Source organism: Heloderma suspectum, chromosome 17 (assembly GCF_057233095.1).
Source record: "Heloderma suspectum isolate Gila_16-S chromosome 17, 16-S_ref, whole genome shotgun sequence".
In the NCBI taxonomy this organism is placed as follows: Eukaryota; Metazoa; Chordata; class Lepidosauria; order Squamata; family Helodermatidae; genus Heloderma; species Heloderma suspectum.
The window spans coordinates 2,264,616-2,282,492 of record NC_139474.1 but is presented as its reverse complement, the minus strand read 5'-3'; the positions used below and the strand labels follow the sequence as shown (position 1 = coordinate 2,282,492).

The 17,877-nt window shown below is 44.9% G+C and overlaps 1 protein-coding gene across 2 annotated transcripts in view; it reads right to left on the bottom strand.

The window, feature by feature from the left end:
* The window catches only part of ARHGAP30 (Rho GTPase activating protein 30), a 39,387-nt gene extending 28,583 nt beyond the window's left edge, over positions 1–10,804 (bottom strand). Inside the window, exon 1 of one of the 2 annotated variants that reach the window (XM_084823933.1) lies at positions 10,276–10,804. In XM_084823933.1, the coding sequence (XP_084680059.1) occupies positions 10,276–10,384 (109 nt within the window). In that variant the 5' untranslated portion in view covers positions 10,385–10,804. The remainder of the gene's footprint in view (positions 1–10,275) is intronic. The other variant, XM_084823934.1, reaches the window with a different exon arrangement.
* Positions 10,805–17,877: the final 7,073 nt, after the last annotated feature.

Here is a 17,877-nt window from a genome sequence, read left to right as displayed (position 1 = left end):
ATCTGTCCTTCCAATGAGCACTCAGGGTTGATTTCCTTTAGGATGGACTGATTTGACCTCCTTGCAGTCCAGAGGACTCGTAAGAGTCTTCTCCAGCACCACAGTTCGAAAGCATCAATTCTTCGGCGCTCAGCCTTCCTTATAGTCCAGCTCTCACAGCTGTACATTACTACTGGGAAAACCATAGCTTTGATTAGACGGACCTTTGTCGGCAAGGTGATGTCTCTGCTTCTTACTATGCTGTCTAGGTTTGCCATAGCTTTCCTCCCAAGGAGCAAGCGTCTTTTAATTTCATGGCTACAGTCACCGTCTGCGGTGATCTTGGAGCCCAAGAAAGTAAAATCTGTCACTGCTTCCATTTCTTCCCCTTCTATATGCCAGGAAGTGATGGGGCCAGATGCCATGATCTTCGTTTTTTTAATGTTGAGTTTCAAACCAGCTTTTGCACTCTCCTCTTTCACCCTCAACAAGAGGCTCTTTAGATCCTCTTCGCTTTCTGCCATTAGGGTGGTATCGTCTGCATATCGGAGGTTGTTGATAATTCTCCCAGCAATCTTAATTCCGACCTCTGATTCATCCAACCCGGCATTTCTCATGATGTATTCTGCATATAAGTTAAATAAGCAGGGTGACAATATGCAGCCTTGTCGTACTCCTTTCCCAATTTTGAACCAATCGGTTGTTCCATGTCTGGTTCTTACTGTTGCTTCTTGACCCTCGTACAGGTTTCTCAGGAGACAGGTAAGGTGGTCTGGTACTCCCATCACTTTAAGAATTTGCCACAGTTTGTTGTGATCCACACAATCAAAGGCTTTAGCGTAGTCAATGAAGCAGAAATAGACGTTTTTCTGGAATTCTCTTGCTTTCTCCATGATGCAGCGAATGTTGGCGATTTGATCTCTAGTTCCTCTGCCTCTTCGAAACCCAGCTTGTACTTCCGGTAGTTCTCGGTTCGCATACTGCTGAAGCCTAGCTTGTAGGATTTTGAGCATCACCTTGCTGGCATGTGAAATGAGCGCAATGGTGCGGTAGTTTGAACACTCTTTGGCGTTGCCCTTCTTTGGAATTGGAATGTAAACTGACCTTTTCCAGTCTTGTGGCCACTGTTGAGTGTTCCAGATTTGTTGGCATATTGAATGCAGCACTTTCACAGCATCATCTTTTAGGATTTTAAATAGCTCGGCTGGAATACTGTCATCTCCGCTAGCTTTGTTGTTACTAATGCTTCCTAAGGCCCACTTGACTTCACTCTCGAGGATGTCCGGCTCAAGTTCAGTGACCGCACTATCATGGCTATCAGGGACATTCAGATCTTTCCTGTATAGTTCTTCTGTGTATTCTTGCCACCTCTTCTTAATCTCATCTGCTTCTGTTAGGTCCCTGCCTTCTTTGTCCTTTATCATGCCCGTCTTTGCACAAAACGTTCCCTTGAGATCTCCAATTTTCTTGAAGAGATCTCTAGTCTTTCCCATTCTGTTGTTTTCCTCGATTTCTTTGCATTGTTCATTTAAGAAGGCCTTCTTGTCTCTCCTTGCTATTCTCTGGAACTCTGCATTCAGTTGGGTATATCTTCCCCTTTCTCCCTTGCTTTTCACTTCCCTTCTTTCCTCAGCTACTTGTAAAGCCTCATCAGACAGCCACTTTGTAGTCTCAGGAAAAACAGGTTTTCAGCACAAAACTCTGTGGGATGGCCATGACATCATATGCGCCGAACAACCTCCAAATGCAGCAAACTTGCGGTATATTGCTTGTGGAGGCACCCCCCCAGGTTTGTCACCGGAGAGACGTCACGAGCTACCTCATCCCTTCATAACTTGAGATGCTGGGAATCGAACCCAGGACCTTCTGTGTGCAAAGCAGATGCTCATCCACCCAGCGATGGCCCCACCCCACAAGCGCTAGTAGTAAATCACGGTAAAAATACTGACACGGCCACATGAGGAGGCAAAAAGAGGGCCCGAGGAGACATGGTGGCTCTCCAGGGACAGGGACCAGAAAAACAGGGCTTGGCCCAGCAGAGCACGTGTTCTGGAGCCAAGAAAGCGTGAGATACGGAGGGCCGTGTTAGCCCCAGGATGTTTACCGAGCCCAGCCACTGCTCGCTGCGTTTTCTCGTGCTTGCTCAATCGCCTCGTTGACGCAACAGCAAGGGCCGGCAACCAGCAAAACAAGGAAGAGGTCTGCCCGACGTTCTCTTTCCTTCCCCTCCCCTTCCTACGACAAACTCAAGGCAGCTTCGTTTGCATCCCACAGCTCACATCCTGTGCAGCACCCGACTAAGCCGGCCGGCCCCTGATGTGGCGGCTCGCTGAAGCCAAGAGGCGTTGCAGCTGAGCCAAGCGGGGCTTTCCACTGGATGTGTGTTTCCTTGCTGCTTCTTGCATCTAAAACCTCCATCCATCGGGCGCAACGTGGGAACCCTGTGCTCTGGGGTTTGAGGGCTGAAGTTCATTGGGATAGGCGATCTGCACGTGCCCAGAGGCACACTGTCCTTATTGCCTAATCTCCCAGGTTGAACTCTGGCAGCTTCTGGGTTGGAATTCTGGAAGGATTCGGCTCAGATGAAGCCTACAGCTCCAACCACACCTCAGAATAGAAATGAGAGGCTCTTGTATGATATTTTAATCCCAGGAAATGAAGGACTCCAAATATCAAGAGAGCTGCAATGCTGCCATATTGGTCAGAGATCAACCATTCCACCCCCACCACAAGAACAACAATCAAGCACTTTGTCTTTATTAGGGATGCATGCACTACTTCGCGGTGCTTTTTGCCAGATTTCAATAGCCCTCAGCTCATAAAAGACCACCTTCTCCTAAAAGAGCCTGCCTGGGTTCTAAGACCTTCCTGGGAGCCCCTTCTCTCAGTCCCACCACCATCAGAGGCATGTTTGGTTTGGTGGGGATGCAAGAGAGGGCCTTCTCGATGGTGGCCCCCAGGCTCTGGAACTCCCTGCCAAGGGAGGCTAGGATGGCTCCCTCTCTGCTGTCCTTCTGTAGGCAGGCAAAGACATTTCCATTCAAGCAGGCCTTTGGCATGGCAGCGGGTCTGTTGCTGAAGGGGGCTCTATCGGGCTGGGTGTTTTATTTCTTTTATTGTTGTGTTTTTAAATTGTATTTCTAATCTATTTGTTTTTATGAATGTTTTAATTCTTTTGATCTTGGTTTTCTTACTGTTAGCTGCCTTGAGTGCCATTTTCTGGGTGGAAAGGCAGGCTGTAAAAATAATACAGTAAAATAAACACAACAAAATAAAATACTCAGGCCAACCCGCAAATCCTGAATTGCTGAAAAGCATGCTCAGATGGAGACAAGCAGAACTAAGAGCTGTATCGTCTGCCAAGCTGAATGGTGATCCTTCTGTTTTGGATGGGGTTTCAGACCCTGTAAAGCAGGGGTATAGAATTGAAATGGGTGGGGTGGGGTGGGGTGGATGAGAGTGAACAATGCTATCAGATTTAATCAGCTGCTGTAAAAAAGGCAACTCCATGTTAGGCATAATTAGAAAAGGGATTGAGAATAAAACTGCCAATACCGTACTGCCCTTATACAAATCTATGGTGTGGCCACACTTGGAATACGGTGTACAGTTCTGGTCACCACACCTAAAAAGAGATATTGTAGAGCTGGAAAAGGTGCAGAAAAGGGCGGCTAAGATGATCAAGGGGCTGGAGCATCTCCCCCATGAGGGAAGGTGACAACAGCTGGGATTGTTTAGCCTGGAAAAGAAGGTCAGGGGAGACATAGAGGTGCATGAAATTATGCCTGGTGGGGAGAATGTGGAGAGGGAGACATTTTTCTCCCTCTCTCAAAATACTAGAACCCAAAGGGGTCATCCTGTGAAGCTGATGGGTGGGAGAGTCAGGACAGATAAAGGGAAGGATTTCTTCACACAGCACACAGTCAAACTATGGAATTTGTTACCACGAGATGTAGTGATGGCCACCAGTTTGGATGGCTTTAAAAGGGGGCTGGACAAATTCCTGGAGGAAAAGGCTGTCAATGGCTACTAGTCTTGAGGGCTCTGTGCTACCTCCAGTACCAGAGGCAGTGAGCCTATGTACACCAGTTGCTGGGGAACATGGGTGGGAGGGCACTGTTGCGCTCATGCCCTGCTTGTGGGTCCCTGGTCGACGGCTGGTGGCCACTGTGTGAACAGAATGCTGGACTAGATGGACCCTCGGTCCGATCCAGCAGGGCCCTCCTGATGGTCTTATGCTCTAACACCCACCCAGCCCTCCCCAGGCCTGATGCCTGGGGGTGTGGACGCACCCACCAATGTCTGTGGGTATGGCTGCACCTGCAGATGTTATTGTCCAGCCAGCACTTTGGTCAGAGTCCTGTCTTCACCTGCCCCAATTAGGGAGGGACATGGGGCAAGCAAAGCACTGAGCATGCTACTTGCCCTTCCACACACTGAGGTCCCGCACTGGGATATCTCTGATCAGTGGTAGGAAATAACAGCAGGGATCCCTCTCTCTGCTCGCCCTGAAGGGGTCAGGTCTGAGAAAGGGCCTTCTTGGCCCCACAGGTCAGATGGGTTGGTGTTGCGGTCCAATTTGGCTCATGGGCCGGAGGTTCCCTGTCTGTGTTCTAAAGAAACAGCGGGTGCCCCTTGCTCCATCTTTCACCCTGGAGGTGGAGGCTGCGTCCCTGGCACAGTGCCCCCTTTACCAGCTTAGGTGGGTGGGGGCGCCAACTGCAACCCCACCTGGCCAGTGATCCATCCACTGGTAACCTCCAGATCAGAGCACTGGAATGCATTATTTGTAGGGCACTAAGATCTGTGCTGGGGAAATTGCCTTCTCAGTGGTGGCACCAGTTATGGAATGCTCTCCCCAGCGGGGTGACCCAGGAGCTTTCCCTGACGTCATTTTGGCGCCGAGTAAAGACTTTTCCATTTTTTCAGGCTGTTGAATTTAACTTGATCTATTTTTTCTTAACTGGTTTGTTGTTTTTATGCTGCTCCTATTGATTTTGCTGGTTTTAGTATGTTTTTGTATGATTTAAATTTGTTTTTCATTTGCTTCTTGGTGGATTATTTTTTAGCTGAGCTGGGGATTTTATTGAAGGGCAGGGTATACATTCTTAAAATCAAAACACACATACATAGATGTAATCATACATAAAATGCACTCTAGACTTAAACTCTCTCAACAGTTATTCCCTGCTGTTCTACGAGGCTAAGGACTGTCAACAGATGCCTCTTATCAACCTTCTCAAATTGCAGTTCCAGAATTTGTGGAATGAAGCCATCGTAGTCAAGCAGGTTTAAAACCAATATAAGAGTGCTTCCAGACAAGGCTTTTATTTTGCAATCGCCCTCCCTTATTCACGGAATTTTACCCGGGTCCAAACATTGTCATCTTCCATTTGTACTCCTCCTGTGTTTTCCCATGGCTTTTTCCATCTTTTTTCTTTCCATAAAAAAACCAGTTAAGGAAGAAAAGATGAAATAGCTACACAAGGCTGTTTGATTGGTAGCGCTAGGATCCCTCCAAGGTCTGGAAGCACCTTAGGTTTATAGTGCAGAGCTGCTGGAAGAGGATACGATGAATTTTTTTAAAACCTCCTCCACTTTCTGGAGAGGCCTTTGAACAAAGACCATGGGCTTCTCCACACGGAGCTTTTATCCTGCTATTGAGATTGGTTATTCACAGAAGTTTGTGGGTCCTTTAGATGACATCGACAACCTCCAAGGCGTCTCCCACACTAAATGGCCTTTATTCCATTTTTTAAAAGATCGCAGATAATGAACTATCAGATTACCACACTTGAGTTCCGCTTGAGTTCCCTCCGTGAGAAGAGGAAAACGCACAATAAGAGGAGCTATACCACAGCGCCATCTAGTGGCTGTATAATGAAACATATTGAGGACTCAGATAAGGGCGGGAAAGGAGCAGGGAAAGGGGGGAAGGAAGCATGTGCAAAGGGAATCCATCGTGATCCTGCATGTAAAATGGAAGCAGAAAGCCCCGTTTTAAATGCAGGTTTTTAGGCTGGTGTAGAGATGCTCAATGTAGATCCCCAAATTTACATCACCACGCATCCTTCCCTGACCCCGCTTAAGTTAATGAGGTACTGTAGTGATCACTTGGAAAACATCTCTATTGTGGAATTCTTGTCTTCCTCTGTTGGCCGGTGGGCAACGAGTCAAAGCAAAACTCTCCCACGCCCTGGCAGCCCAGGGAGACACCCCGCTGCCACCCCAGCTGTAGTAAACTGGTTTGGTAAGTTACTCTTAGGATCTTGATAAGTAAGTTTTAGCAAGTGAGTTTGATGTTTCATTTTTATTTTTAAAAGCGACAGACCCTTTCTCAACTTCTTTCTGCTTTGTTCTTTAATTAATACATAGAATTGAAAATGGAGTAGATTTGTTTCTCTTGCCTAGCCTGGAAGTTGCCCTCTCCACTGGACTGCTTGGCAAATGCACTAAGGAGTTTACAGGGAGTCCTGGGAAAGAGGTCTCTCCTCCTCCATATATAAACTCCATAAGCCTGTCTTCTCCAGTGGGCAGTGCATTAAAAGGAACTGGGAGTGGTGGTGGCCAGACCTCTGAGGAATATCGACAAAAAGGGTGTCTTGCAACCTGTCCTACCTCACAGGGTTGGAGGTGCAGACATACCAGTTTGTCACAGGGTGTTCTCATGAACTGGTTCTTCCTTAAATCCAATTTAAATGTGGATGTTAAACCTATATTAGGTGATAATAGAGATGGTGAAAAACCAGATAAGGGGGGGGGGTCATTTCCCCCCCACAAGGACCCTTTTCTGTTTTTCCCCCAAGAAATAGAACAATTTTGGATTATGAAATATTTTCTTTTGGAGCAATGAATAAAGTGCTCCCAGCCTTTACTTCGCAAAGTGGTTTCTAAAGACTATTTAATAGGAAGACCTTACAGGAAGACTAGAGAAGTGAAATTTCTGATAATGTTGAAGCCGTGGATCTGATGTATCCTTTACTGATAAATATTTTGGGATGTACAGTTTTTAGTAAAGTTCCCACTGCCTCAGCTATCAAACCTTTAACTGCTGCCACCAAAATAAGCCCTCTATACTTTAAAGAAACTCAGTAGCCTATGGTGTAGGCGTGGGATTGACACCACCACTAGAGACAACCTTTCAGAATGAACAAAAATTAAGATGCTTATTAAGGAGAATCATTTACAAAAGGGCATAAAATGTCACTCTTCAAATAATTGGTTGCAATTGCTTAAAGCTTCTTAAATTTAAACATGCTTGGTAAACCATTCCCAATAGGTTAGGGAGCTTTACCCAGCGAAATAAGCTCAAAAAAGCTTTTCCTTCAAACCAGATTTCCCTGAATTCCACCCCAACCCATTCCTCATAAACAGGAACAGATACTGTACACTAGTCTTCCTCTGCCTCCAGATCTTCCTGCTTCCTCTGGCTTTTAGATTTAGATGTTTCAAGGACTACTTGCTGAAGTTTCTAAAATGAATTATGTATAACTGGGTTTGCTCATAATATTCTCATGTTTGGTATATTGCTTTTAAAAGTATGGTTTATTCAAACAAGAATAATAAATGTAACGAGTTTACTTTTAAATATTTTTAATTTTAACAATAATTTTATGAGCAAACCAAGTTATTCATTTTATGTGCTGGCCTGTGCTGATGGGAGTTGTAGGCCAGGCGATCTGGAGGACCATAAGTTGGACAGCCCTGCCCTAAAGTAACGAATTGAATTTAGATCTGTAATGAGCAGTACCAAAAAAAAAAAAAGGCATTGCTTCGCCCTCCCCCAAACATTTCCCTTTCCCCCTGAAGCCCCCCAAGGGAAAAAATGGTGTTTTTCCATGGCTTCAAAATGTCCAGAAATTGTATATCTCTAGGTGAGAACTGGATATTATCAGATTCAAATAATGGTGTTGAAGACAGAATTTTCAGCAAATCTTCAATGAATATTTGGTGGATGTTTAGTAGCCAAATGCGTCATGGAGAAGTAGGCATGTGTGCCGTTATTTCAGCTTTAGATGGTAATATTTATTTTAGATTGTCTCAAAGAGAGCACATCTGCATAACCACCACTAAGAGGGTGCTTTTCCTCTTAGACCATTTTCACATGAGATGCTAAGAGACATCTCTTAACCGAAGAAACATAGAAAGCTGCATTATACTGGGTCCATCTGGCCCAGTATTGTCGACGCTGACTGGCAGCAGCAGCTCTCCAGGTTTTTAGGCAGGAGTTATTCCAGCCCTACCTGGAGATGCCGGGGATCGAATCTGGGACTTTCTACATGCAAAGTAGGTGCTCTACCACTGAGCTACGGTCCTTGAACTTTCTCACCCAATTTGAGCCATGTGTAAATGCAGTTCGTGCAAGAAAGAAGACGAAAGAGAAACTGAGCACACATTCCATTATGGTGGTTGATATTGATTGACAGTTGGCATACAGCAAGAGGCAGTATTTGAGGGCTGACATGCAATACCAAACAGTATCCGGCAGTATCTGAGAGCTGACAAGCAATAGTGTCTTAATGCTTGCTTTTGTACTACTTTTACTAATTTTATTTAATCAGATCAGGGAACATCTGATTATATAGGTGAAAGCACACACAAAATAATCAAATGTAAAATTTGGACATTTTAACAGTCTGATGTAATGAAAGAAGCTGGATTTAACCAATCAATTGTGTTCTCTGTTTATCTGAATTTAAGTTAATAGTTTATATACAGCATGTTATGATGTCATCACATAAAAATATAAATGCAATTTACACTCACAGAAAATCATCAGATTTCAGATTTGGAGCATGAAATCTGAATTCAAGATCCAATTTGATGCTTTGAATCTGAAGTAAAAAAAAAACACCCACACTTTGATCTCAACTGAGATCAAAAATGGATGACAGCATCCATGTTTTGACAATTCATTCTACTTTGAATCATCCCCCAATTTTCATTCCAGCTAGATTTGATGTCTGTCCTGCCATATGTTTATAGAATACATGGAATGCTCCCACATGAAGCTGCCTAGCCAATAAGGTCGTCTTGAGTCATCCTGCTCAGAGTAGCGGGCGCTTCAATGGCGCTTTTGGGGGGGGGTGTCCCACAACAGTGAAACTCTGTCTTAGAGATATTCACCTTGAGCCAACCCTTCTAAGATATAGACACCCAGTTAAAGTTACTTTGTTAATCTGCATTTTTAATAAACAGGGATGTGGATTTTACTGTTGAGATCCATTCTATTGGGTTGGATCGAGATTTAGTCATATTCGGACTCACTGAAATCAAGCCCCATTTATTTCAGTGGGTCTACTCTAAGTATGACTAAATCTAGATCCCACCCGTTAATGTGATTTTTTTTCTCCCCAATGCTTTTCCTTGTTTTATTCTGCCTATTTGGTTTCACATTTATACTGATGCTCTTTAAAATTATTTCATGATGTTTCATTGTATTGTGGTTGGAAACTGCCTTGTGAAAGTTTGATAAAATTAAAAGGTAGGGTATAAATATTCTAAAGAAATATGTACATATAAATCAGTACATAAAATATTGCAGAAACCCAGACTGGGGCTAGCCTGTACGGGTGCTACCTAGGCCTGTTGCCACTGCTTTCCCCTTTTTGTATTGCTAATGGACCAGGAGACAAGATACCCACAGCAGAGTCTTCTGTGTGTTCCAAGAAGTAGTCGGGTGGGTGGGTGTTGGTGGGTGTCAGTGTCACAGTAGGACTTATTTGGAATTTCAAGAACGTATCCACAAACACAAAGGTTTTACAACCTCCCCTGCAAAGGCCCTGGTCGCTCTGTGATAAAGACCTCAGCCCACCAGGACGGCCATTGAAGAATCATAGAATCATAGAATAGTAGGGTTGGAGGGGGCCTATATGAGCATCGAGTCCCACCCTCTGCTCAGTGCAGGAATCCAAGTCAGAGCATCCCTGACAGGTAGCTGTCCAGCCTCGGCTTGAGTGCCTCCAGTGTGGGAGAGCCCACCACCTCCCTAGGTCATCGGTTCCCTTGTCGTATTGCTCTTACAGTCAGGACGTTTCTCCTGATGTTCAGCCGGAATCTGGCTTCCTGGAACTGGAGCCCATGATTCCGTGTCCTGCACTCTGGGATGATCGAGAAGAGGTCCTGGCCTTCCTCTCTGGGACAGCCTTTCAAGAGACCCTCCAGGTGAGCTACCCAAGTGTTCTAAGCAACCCTTGTTTCATAGAGGGTCTTCCCTTGTACCATTTCCTGTTCGGGGTAATGGACATCAGGGGCCAGTTGAAGAAATTCCCAGCTGCTACAAGGGAAATCACTTACCGTCCTGACCAGATGACTGTAGATGTTCCACTAGGTCACACCCAAAGACCCGATCCTTGGCCGCTCCCTTCCGCTTCACCCTTTGCCGAGCTTTCATGGCAAGCGACATGAGTGCCAGTGTCTGGGCTGTGCTGTCACCGTCTCTCAGCACTCAAGGCCTCTCTTCCCCTTCTGCCCCCGAGGCCACTTTGGGGTCATTGGGCCTAGAAGGAGACCTTTCGACGGTGGAGGTCCCAGCCCCAGCCTCCTTTGGCAGGCAGCACTCACAGGCCCGCTGCTGCAGAGATATTCTGCTTCCTTAAATCCATGGCTGGTCTTTGTGGCATCAATTCTTCATGCCCAAGGGCTTCATAAAACGTGAGGTGGCTCTCCAACATCTATGCCACCTAGAGCTGGAAAGTCTCCAACATTCCCAGGTTCTGTGTGATGGGCAGTGGGAACGTCTTGACCGGCGTTGATGCAACGAAACGTGCAGTTGGGGAGGGAAGAAACCTGCCGAGGCCCAGGGCCCGAAGTTGGAAAAAAAATCGTTACACTTCTCTTCTCACTCAGAGCCTAACAGGAAGTGAGTTCAGCTTTGCCTCCAAACCCGATTTCCTGTAAGAGCATCTTTGAAACCACAAAGAACAAGCTAACTATTGCACACAAAACTCCTTCTCTCCCCCTCCCTCGCTCCTTTCTGTTACACGCACGCACGCGCACATTTGCTGATAGTTGCATGGATTTAGTAAACAAGTCGCCTAACTACAAATCTTCCTTATCCATCCATGCCAATTACTTGTTTTCCGCTATCCAAATGAAATTCGATTGTGAATTGTGTGAAGACCACCAAAAGAACAGATCTAGATTTCTGGCCTGTAACCAGAAGTGTTGTGGTGAGGGTTCTGAGGAGGCCGAAAATCATTGCAAAGAATAGCAAGAACCTAAATATGACCGGTCTGCTACATTTACAGTTCTTTAAGGCTGCAATCCTACACACAGTTACTTGGGAGAAAGTCCCACTGAACTCAATAGGAGTTATTTCTAAGTAGACAGGCATAGCGTCGCACTGTAATTGTACTAAATATTAATAAGGTAGAATTTAGTTTTGTAAAATTTTAAACTAAGGGGCCAAAACTTGTTCCGATGTCTTTGCATTCATTGGCTGCTAGAACATTAGATGGTAGGAGCAAATCTGAAGGACTGTTAACATCCCAACAGTGTTAATAGCCCTTCCAAGTCCTTCTGTTTGAAGGGCTGTCCAGTCCAAGTATGGTATAAAGAATACAGCACCATCAAAAAGAAGAGTTGGGCCTTGAAGTTGCCCATCGACAGCACCTGGACAGCAGGGCACACAGGTCACCTGGACACATGGCCAAGCACTATATTTCTGTTTCAATTATAATTATTGTTTCTGAATTTGCATCTCTACATATAAATGTGTACATGCATATGTTATCCAAACATGCCCTCTTTTGTCCTCTTTTGGGGTGATGCCTGCCCTCTATTTTGCCGATTTACAAGCGGCCACCCTAGATGGGAATTGTAGGCCAACACATCTGGAGGGCAAGGCTGCCCTACATGTTTTGAGGAAAACCCTTTATCAAGGAAACATTTCTGTAAAGACAAATACAAAACTGTACACTAACAGAGAACATCCAACTTAGATTCCTGCACTGAGCAGGGGTTGGACTCGATGGTCTTATAGGCCCCTTCCAACCCTACAAGTCCATGATTCTGTGATTCTATGAAGATCCATCTGCTCAGCTGTCTGTCTGTTCTTTGGTCACCCTGTTGTCTCAGCCCTTTCTCTGCCATGGTTTCCTTGATTAGGGTGCAGCCTTCTTAGGCACACAGGCTTCCAGTGATGTTCAAGGGGAACAGTAGTTGTGGACCTAAGCAGTCATATGTAGGTGCACTTAAAAGATATATTTTCTATGAAAATTAGTACTAAGTGTGGTGAGATGCTTTTCCCAAGTTCCAAGTTTCTTTGCCAGCCCTTTGTGTTCTTTCTGTCTGTCTGTCCATTATTACCTTCCATAGGATGCAATTCTATACAGGTCTACTCAGTGTGTGACTGGTTTGAAAAGGGAAAATCAGGAGGGGCCTTAGCTTGGTGGGGGAGCCCCTGCTTTGCATGCAGAAGGCCCCCATTTCAGTCCCCAGCACTTCCAGGCAGGGCTGGAAAAATTCCTGCATGGAACCCTGGAGAGCCGCTGCTGCCAATCAGTGTCGACAACACTGGGCTAGATGGACCCAGGCTCCGACTCCATATGAAGCAGCTTCCGATGTTCCGGATTCCATGTTGGGGATCATTAGGAAAGGAATCGAAAATAAAACCACCAGTGGTGTCTGCTGTGGAGAAAGTGGTTAGGGAGTTTTTCTCCCTCTCCCTTTCCTTTGGGAAGGAAACTCAAGAACTTTGGGGCCCAGATAGTTTTCTCATCCATCCTTCCAGTAGTTAGAAGAGGGATAGAAAGGGAACGAAAAATACTCCGGGTGAATGACTGGCTACGAAGGTGGTGCCGACGAGAGAGATTTGGATTCTGGGACCACGGGCTATACTTCCTGGAAGATGGGCTGTTGGCTAGGGATGGGTTGCACCTCACAAAGGCTGGGAAGAATGTGTTTGGCCACAGCATGAAGAACTTCATCAGGAGGGCTTTAAACTGAATCCTACGGGGAAGGGAGATGTAATGTTGGGGGTAACAATGGATGTAGGCGCATGCACTGCAACGGAGAGAACAGCTCTGATAGCGTCCAATAATAGTCTTCAGACACAGGTAGGAAGAAAGCCAGACTATGAAGCACATGGTCTTCGATGTCTATATACTAATGCCCAGAGTATGGGAAACAAACAGAACGAACTTGAACTCTTAATACAGGAGGGAAATTATGACTTGATAGGTATAACTGAGACTTGGTGGGATGACTCTCATGACTGGAATACAGCAGTTGAAGGATATAACTTGTTCAAAAAGAACAGGAGGAACAGAAAGGGAGGCGGGGTTGCACTGTATGTGAAAAATACATATCTCTGCACAGAAATACAGGAGGAGGAGCTTGGTAGCCCCATCGAGAGCATCTGGGTTGAAATAAATGGAGCAAAGAATAAAAGGAACCTGGTGGTCGGAGTCTACTACCGGCCACCCAATCAAGGAGAAGACAAGGATGAAACTTTTGAAAAGCAAATAGCCAATGTTTTAAGGAAGCATGATGTAGTAGTAATGGGGGACTTCAATTTCCCCGATATTTGTTGGGAGACAAATTCTGCAAAACATGGCCCCTCCAGGAAATTCCTGACTTGTGTGGCAGATAACTTCCTCCTACAGAAAGTAGAGGAAGGAACTAGAGGATCGGCTATCCTTGACTTGATCCTAACCAACAGAGATGACTTAGTGGATAAAGTAGCAGTTACAGGAACTCTGGGGGAAAGCGACCATGTTGTACTTGAGTTCTTGGTTCTAAGGGAAGCAAAAGCCGAGTGTAGTCAAACGCATACCCTGGATTTTAGGAAAGCTGATTTTAATAAACTCAGAACAATGATCAGTAAGGTCCCATGGCAAGCAATGCTAGCGAGAAAAGGAGTCCAAGATGGGTGGGAACTTTTAAAAAAGGAAATTCTCAAGGCACAATCACAAACAATTCCAACAAGAAGAAAAGGTGGAAGACAACAGAAGAAGCCAATGTGGCTTCACAAAAAGCTTAGGGATGACCTGAAAACAAAAAAGGACACATATAGGAAGTGGAAAGAAGGCCAAGTAACAAAGGAAGAGTACAGGCAGGTAGCACAGAATTGCAGGGATGGCGTCAGGAAGGCTAAAGCGGAGAACGAGGTGAGGTTAGCGAGGGATGCTAAAAACAACAAAAAGGCTTTCTTCAGCTACGTGCATAGTAAAAGGCAGAGGAAAGAAATGGTTCTTCAGCTATTAAATAAGGATGGCAAAATGATAACAGAGGACAAAGAAAAGGCAGAGGTGCTCAATTCCTACTTTGGCTCAGTCTTCTCCCAAAAGAGGGTCTATGACCCCCCTGGCAAAGGCGAAGGACAGGCTGAAGGGGCAGGATTGCAGCTTGAGATCGACAGGCATATGGTCAAGGAACACCTCATTACTTTGAATGAGTTCAAATCTCCAGGGCCAGATGAACTGCATCCTAGAGTCATAAAGGAACTGGCAGAAGAACTCTCAGAACCGCTGTCTATTCTCTTTGAGAAATCATGGAGGACCGGGGAAGTGCCAGATGACTGGAGGAGGGCTAACGTTGTCCCTATCTTCAAAAAGGGTAAAAAGGAGGAACCTGGGAACTACAGACCAGTCAGTCTGACATCAATCCCTGGGAAAATTCTGGAGCAGATCATAAAGCAATCCATCTGGAAGCACCTTGACAACAATGCCGTGATTACTCGAAGCCAACATGGATTTGTCAAAAACAAGTCCTGCCAGACAAATCTGATCTCATTTTTTGATCAAGTCACCTCCCTTGTAGACCGTGGGAATGCTGTAGACATCATATACCTCGACTTCAGCAAAGCTTTCGACAAAGTGCCCCATGATATCCTGATGAGCAAACTAGCTCAAAGTGGGCTAGATGAAACAACGATCATGTGGATCCACAGTTGGCTACAGAATCGGACTCAAAGAGTGCTTATCAATGGGACCTTCTCAAGCTGGGGAGAGGTAACGAGTGGGGTACCGCAGGGCTCAGTCCTGGGCCCAGTGCTCTTCAATATTTTTATTAATGACTTGGAGGAGGAGGTGCAGGGAATGCTGATCAAATTTGCAGATGACACAAAATTGGGAGGGATAGCTAATACTTTGGAAGACAGAAACAAAATTCAAAGTGATCTGGATAGACTGGAGTGCTGGGCAGAAAACAACAGAATGGCATTTAATAGGGACAAATGCCAAGTTCTGCACCTAGGAAAAAGAAACCAAATGCACAGTTACAAGATGGGGGATACGTGGCTCAACCACACTACGAGCGAGAAGGATCTTGGAATTGTCGTCGATCACAAGCTGAATATGAGCCAACAATGTGATGTGGCTGCAAAAAAGGCAAATGCTATTTTGGGCTGCATTCATAGAAGCATCGCTTCCAAATCCCGGGAAGTACTAGTTCCCCTCTACTCAGCACTGGTTAGGCCTCATCTGGAGTACTGTGTCCAGTTCTGGGCACCACACTTTAAGAAGGATGCAGACAAGCTGGAGAGGGTTCAAAGGAGGGCAACAAAGATGATCAGGGGACTGGAAACAAAGCCCTATGAAGAGAGACTGAAAGAACTGGGCATGTTTAGCCTTGAGAAGAGAAGACTGAGGGGAGATATGATAGCACTCTTCAAGTACTTGAAAGGTTGTCACAGAGAAGAAGGCCAGGATCTCTTCTTGATCATCCCAGAGTGCAGGACACGGAATAATGGGCTCAAGTTACAGGAAGCCAGATTCCGACTGAACATCAGGAAAAACTTCCTGAGTGTCAGAGCAATACGGCAATGGAACCAATTACCTGGGGAGGTGGTGGGCTCTCCCACACTGGAGGCCTTCAAGACGAGGCTGGACAGCCATTTGTCAGGGATGCTCTGACTTGGATTCCTGCATTGAGCAGGGGGTTGGACTCGATGGCCTTGTAGGCCCCTTCCAACCCTACTATTCTATGATTCTATGATTCTATGATTCTATAATACTAGAAGCTGGGTTATCCAAAAGACCTGAATGGTAGAAAATACAGGCAGATAAAAGGAAGTACTTTTTGCAAGGTAATAGCTGAAAGCTGGGAAATGGCAATGTCCCTGATTTGCATATGCAATAAAATCATGCCATATTTTACAATACTCTAATACTTTGATTTTGCCTTTAGCTAAATTCAGTTGGTACATCAATTTTTCTGCTGTGGATAATTGCACAGATAATTTGCATATTGCACATGCAAATCAGGGACGTATCAGCAATATTGTCAAAGCTTTTCCTCCGATTGTGGAAAAGAGACTAAATATAATTTATTATTATGAGGAGCCATAATGAAAACCTCCAAGCTGCCAATGGATTTCACATATATTTTTGTCGGTAAATAAAGGGGGAAAACGTTAAGTGTACTATCCTCAATCAATGGGTAGTATCCAATGTTAGTCCTACATAGGGTAGACCCACTGAAATGAATGAGACTTTAGTTAGTTGTGACTAACTTAAGTCTCAGTCTACTCTATGTAGGACTAACATTGGATTCCACCCAATAACTACTAGCATTTCTACACCAGGCTAAAATCCCGCAACTTTACCAGGGCTTTCTGCTTCTGTTTTAAATGGTGGATCACGACAGTCTCCCTTTCCACACGTTGCCCTGCCCCCTCCTCCCACCCTTCCCTGCATATATATTTCATTATACAGACCCTAGATGGCACTGTGGTCCAGCACCTCTTATTGTGAGATTTCCTCTTTTCGCAATGGAACTCAAAGTGCTGTAATTTGATAGCTCATTATCCCCATTCTTTAAAAAAATGGGATAATGGTCATTTAGCGCGGGAGACGCCCTGGTGGTTGACCATGTAAAGGACCCACAAACCTCCGTGAGTGAGCAATCTTAATAGCAGGATAAAAGCCCTGGATTTAAATTTGATGCATTTTTTGTTTGTTTATGTTTTATTTGGAAACATAATTTTAAAAAAGGAAATACTTCAGAGAGCACCTAGTCAAATACAGAATTTGCTACCATCAGATGTCCTGATGGTCACCAACTTAGATGGCTTTAAAAGGTGTTTAAGCAAATTAAGAGAGCATATGGCTATAATGGGTACCAGTCATGATGGCTGTAGGCTACCTCCAGGATCAGAGGCACCATACTTCTCTATACCAGCTGCCAGAGAAGGCTGCTATTGCACTCATGTGGGCTTCCCATAGTCTCTGAGAAAGGAATCAAAGATAAAACTGCCAATATCGTATTGCCCTTATACAAGTCTATGGTACAATGGAATACTTGGAATACTGTGTATAGTTCCAGTCACCACACCTCAACAAAGGTATTGTAGAGATGGAAAAAGGGCAGAAAAGGGCAACTAAAATGATCCAGGGCCTGGAGCAACTCCTTATGAGCAAAGTTTACAATGTCTGGAATGGTTTAGCTTAGAGTAGGGATGTCCGTCACTGTGGAATCCAGCCCTTTTTGGGTTCAATGGCCTCCTTGGCTCGCATTGTGGGCTGACCTGCAGGGCTTTTCCAGAAATCCAAGAACTTTTTCTTTTCTTTTTTCAATACATAAATAGAAATGTGCACAAATTGTGGGTGAATTTGTGCAAATTATGGCTGAAATCTCCATAAATCATGCAAATTGCACCCTGCAATTTGCACACATTTCTATTTACTGACATTTTAGAAACCTGGAAAAATCCACAAACTGGATTTCCAGGGCTTTAGGGTGGGGAAGGGGGCCACCACACACAAAACATTGCAAAGAACATTTGGAGAAAATTTTGCTACTTAGTCTTTTATTCCTCGGGGGGTTAGAAAATAAAAATCTCAGGACTTTTTTGAGAAAAATGTCTGCTGAGACATTTTGGCTCCACTTTAGTTATCATACTTCAAGGTTCAGCACCTTCCCCGGGATCTTCCAAAGATTAATTCTTTGCCATGT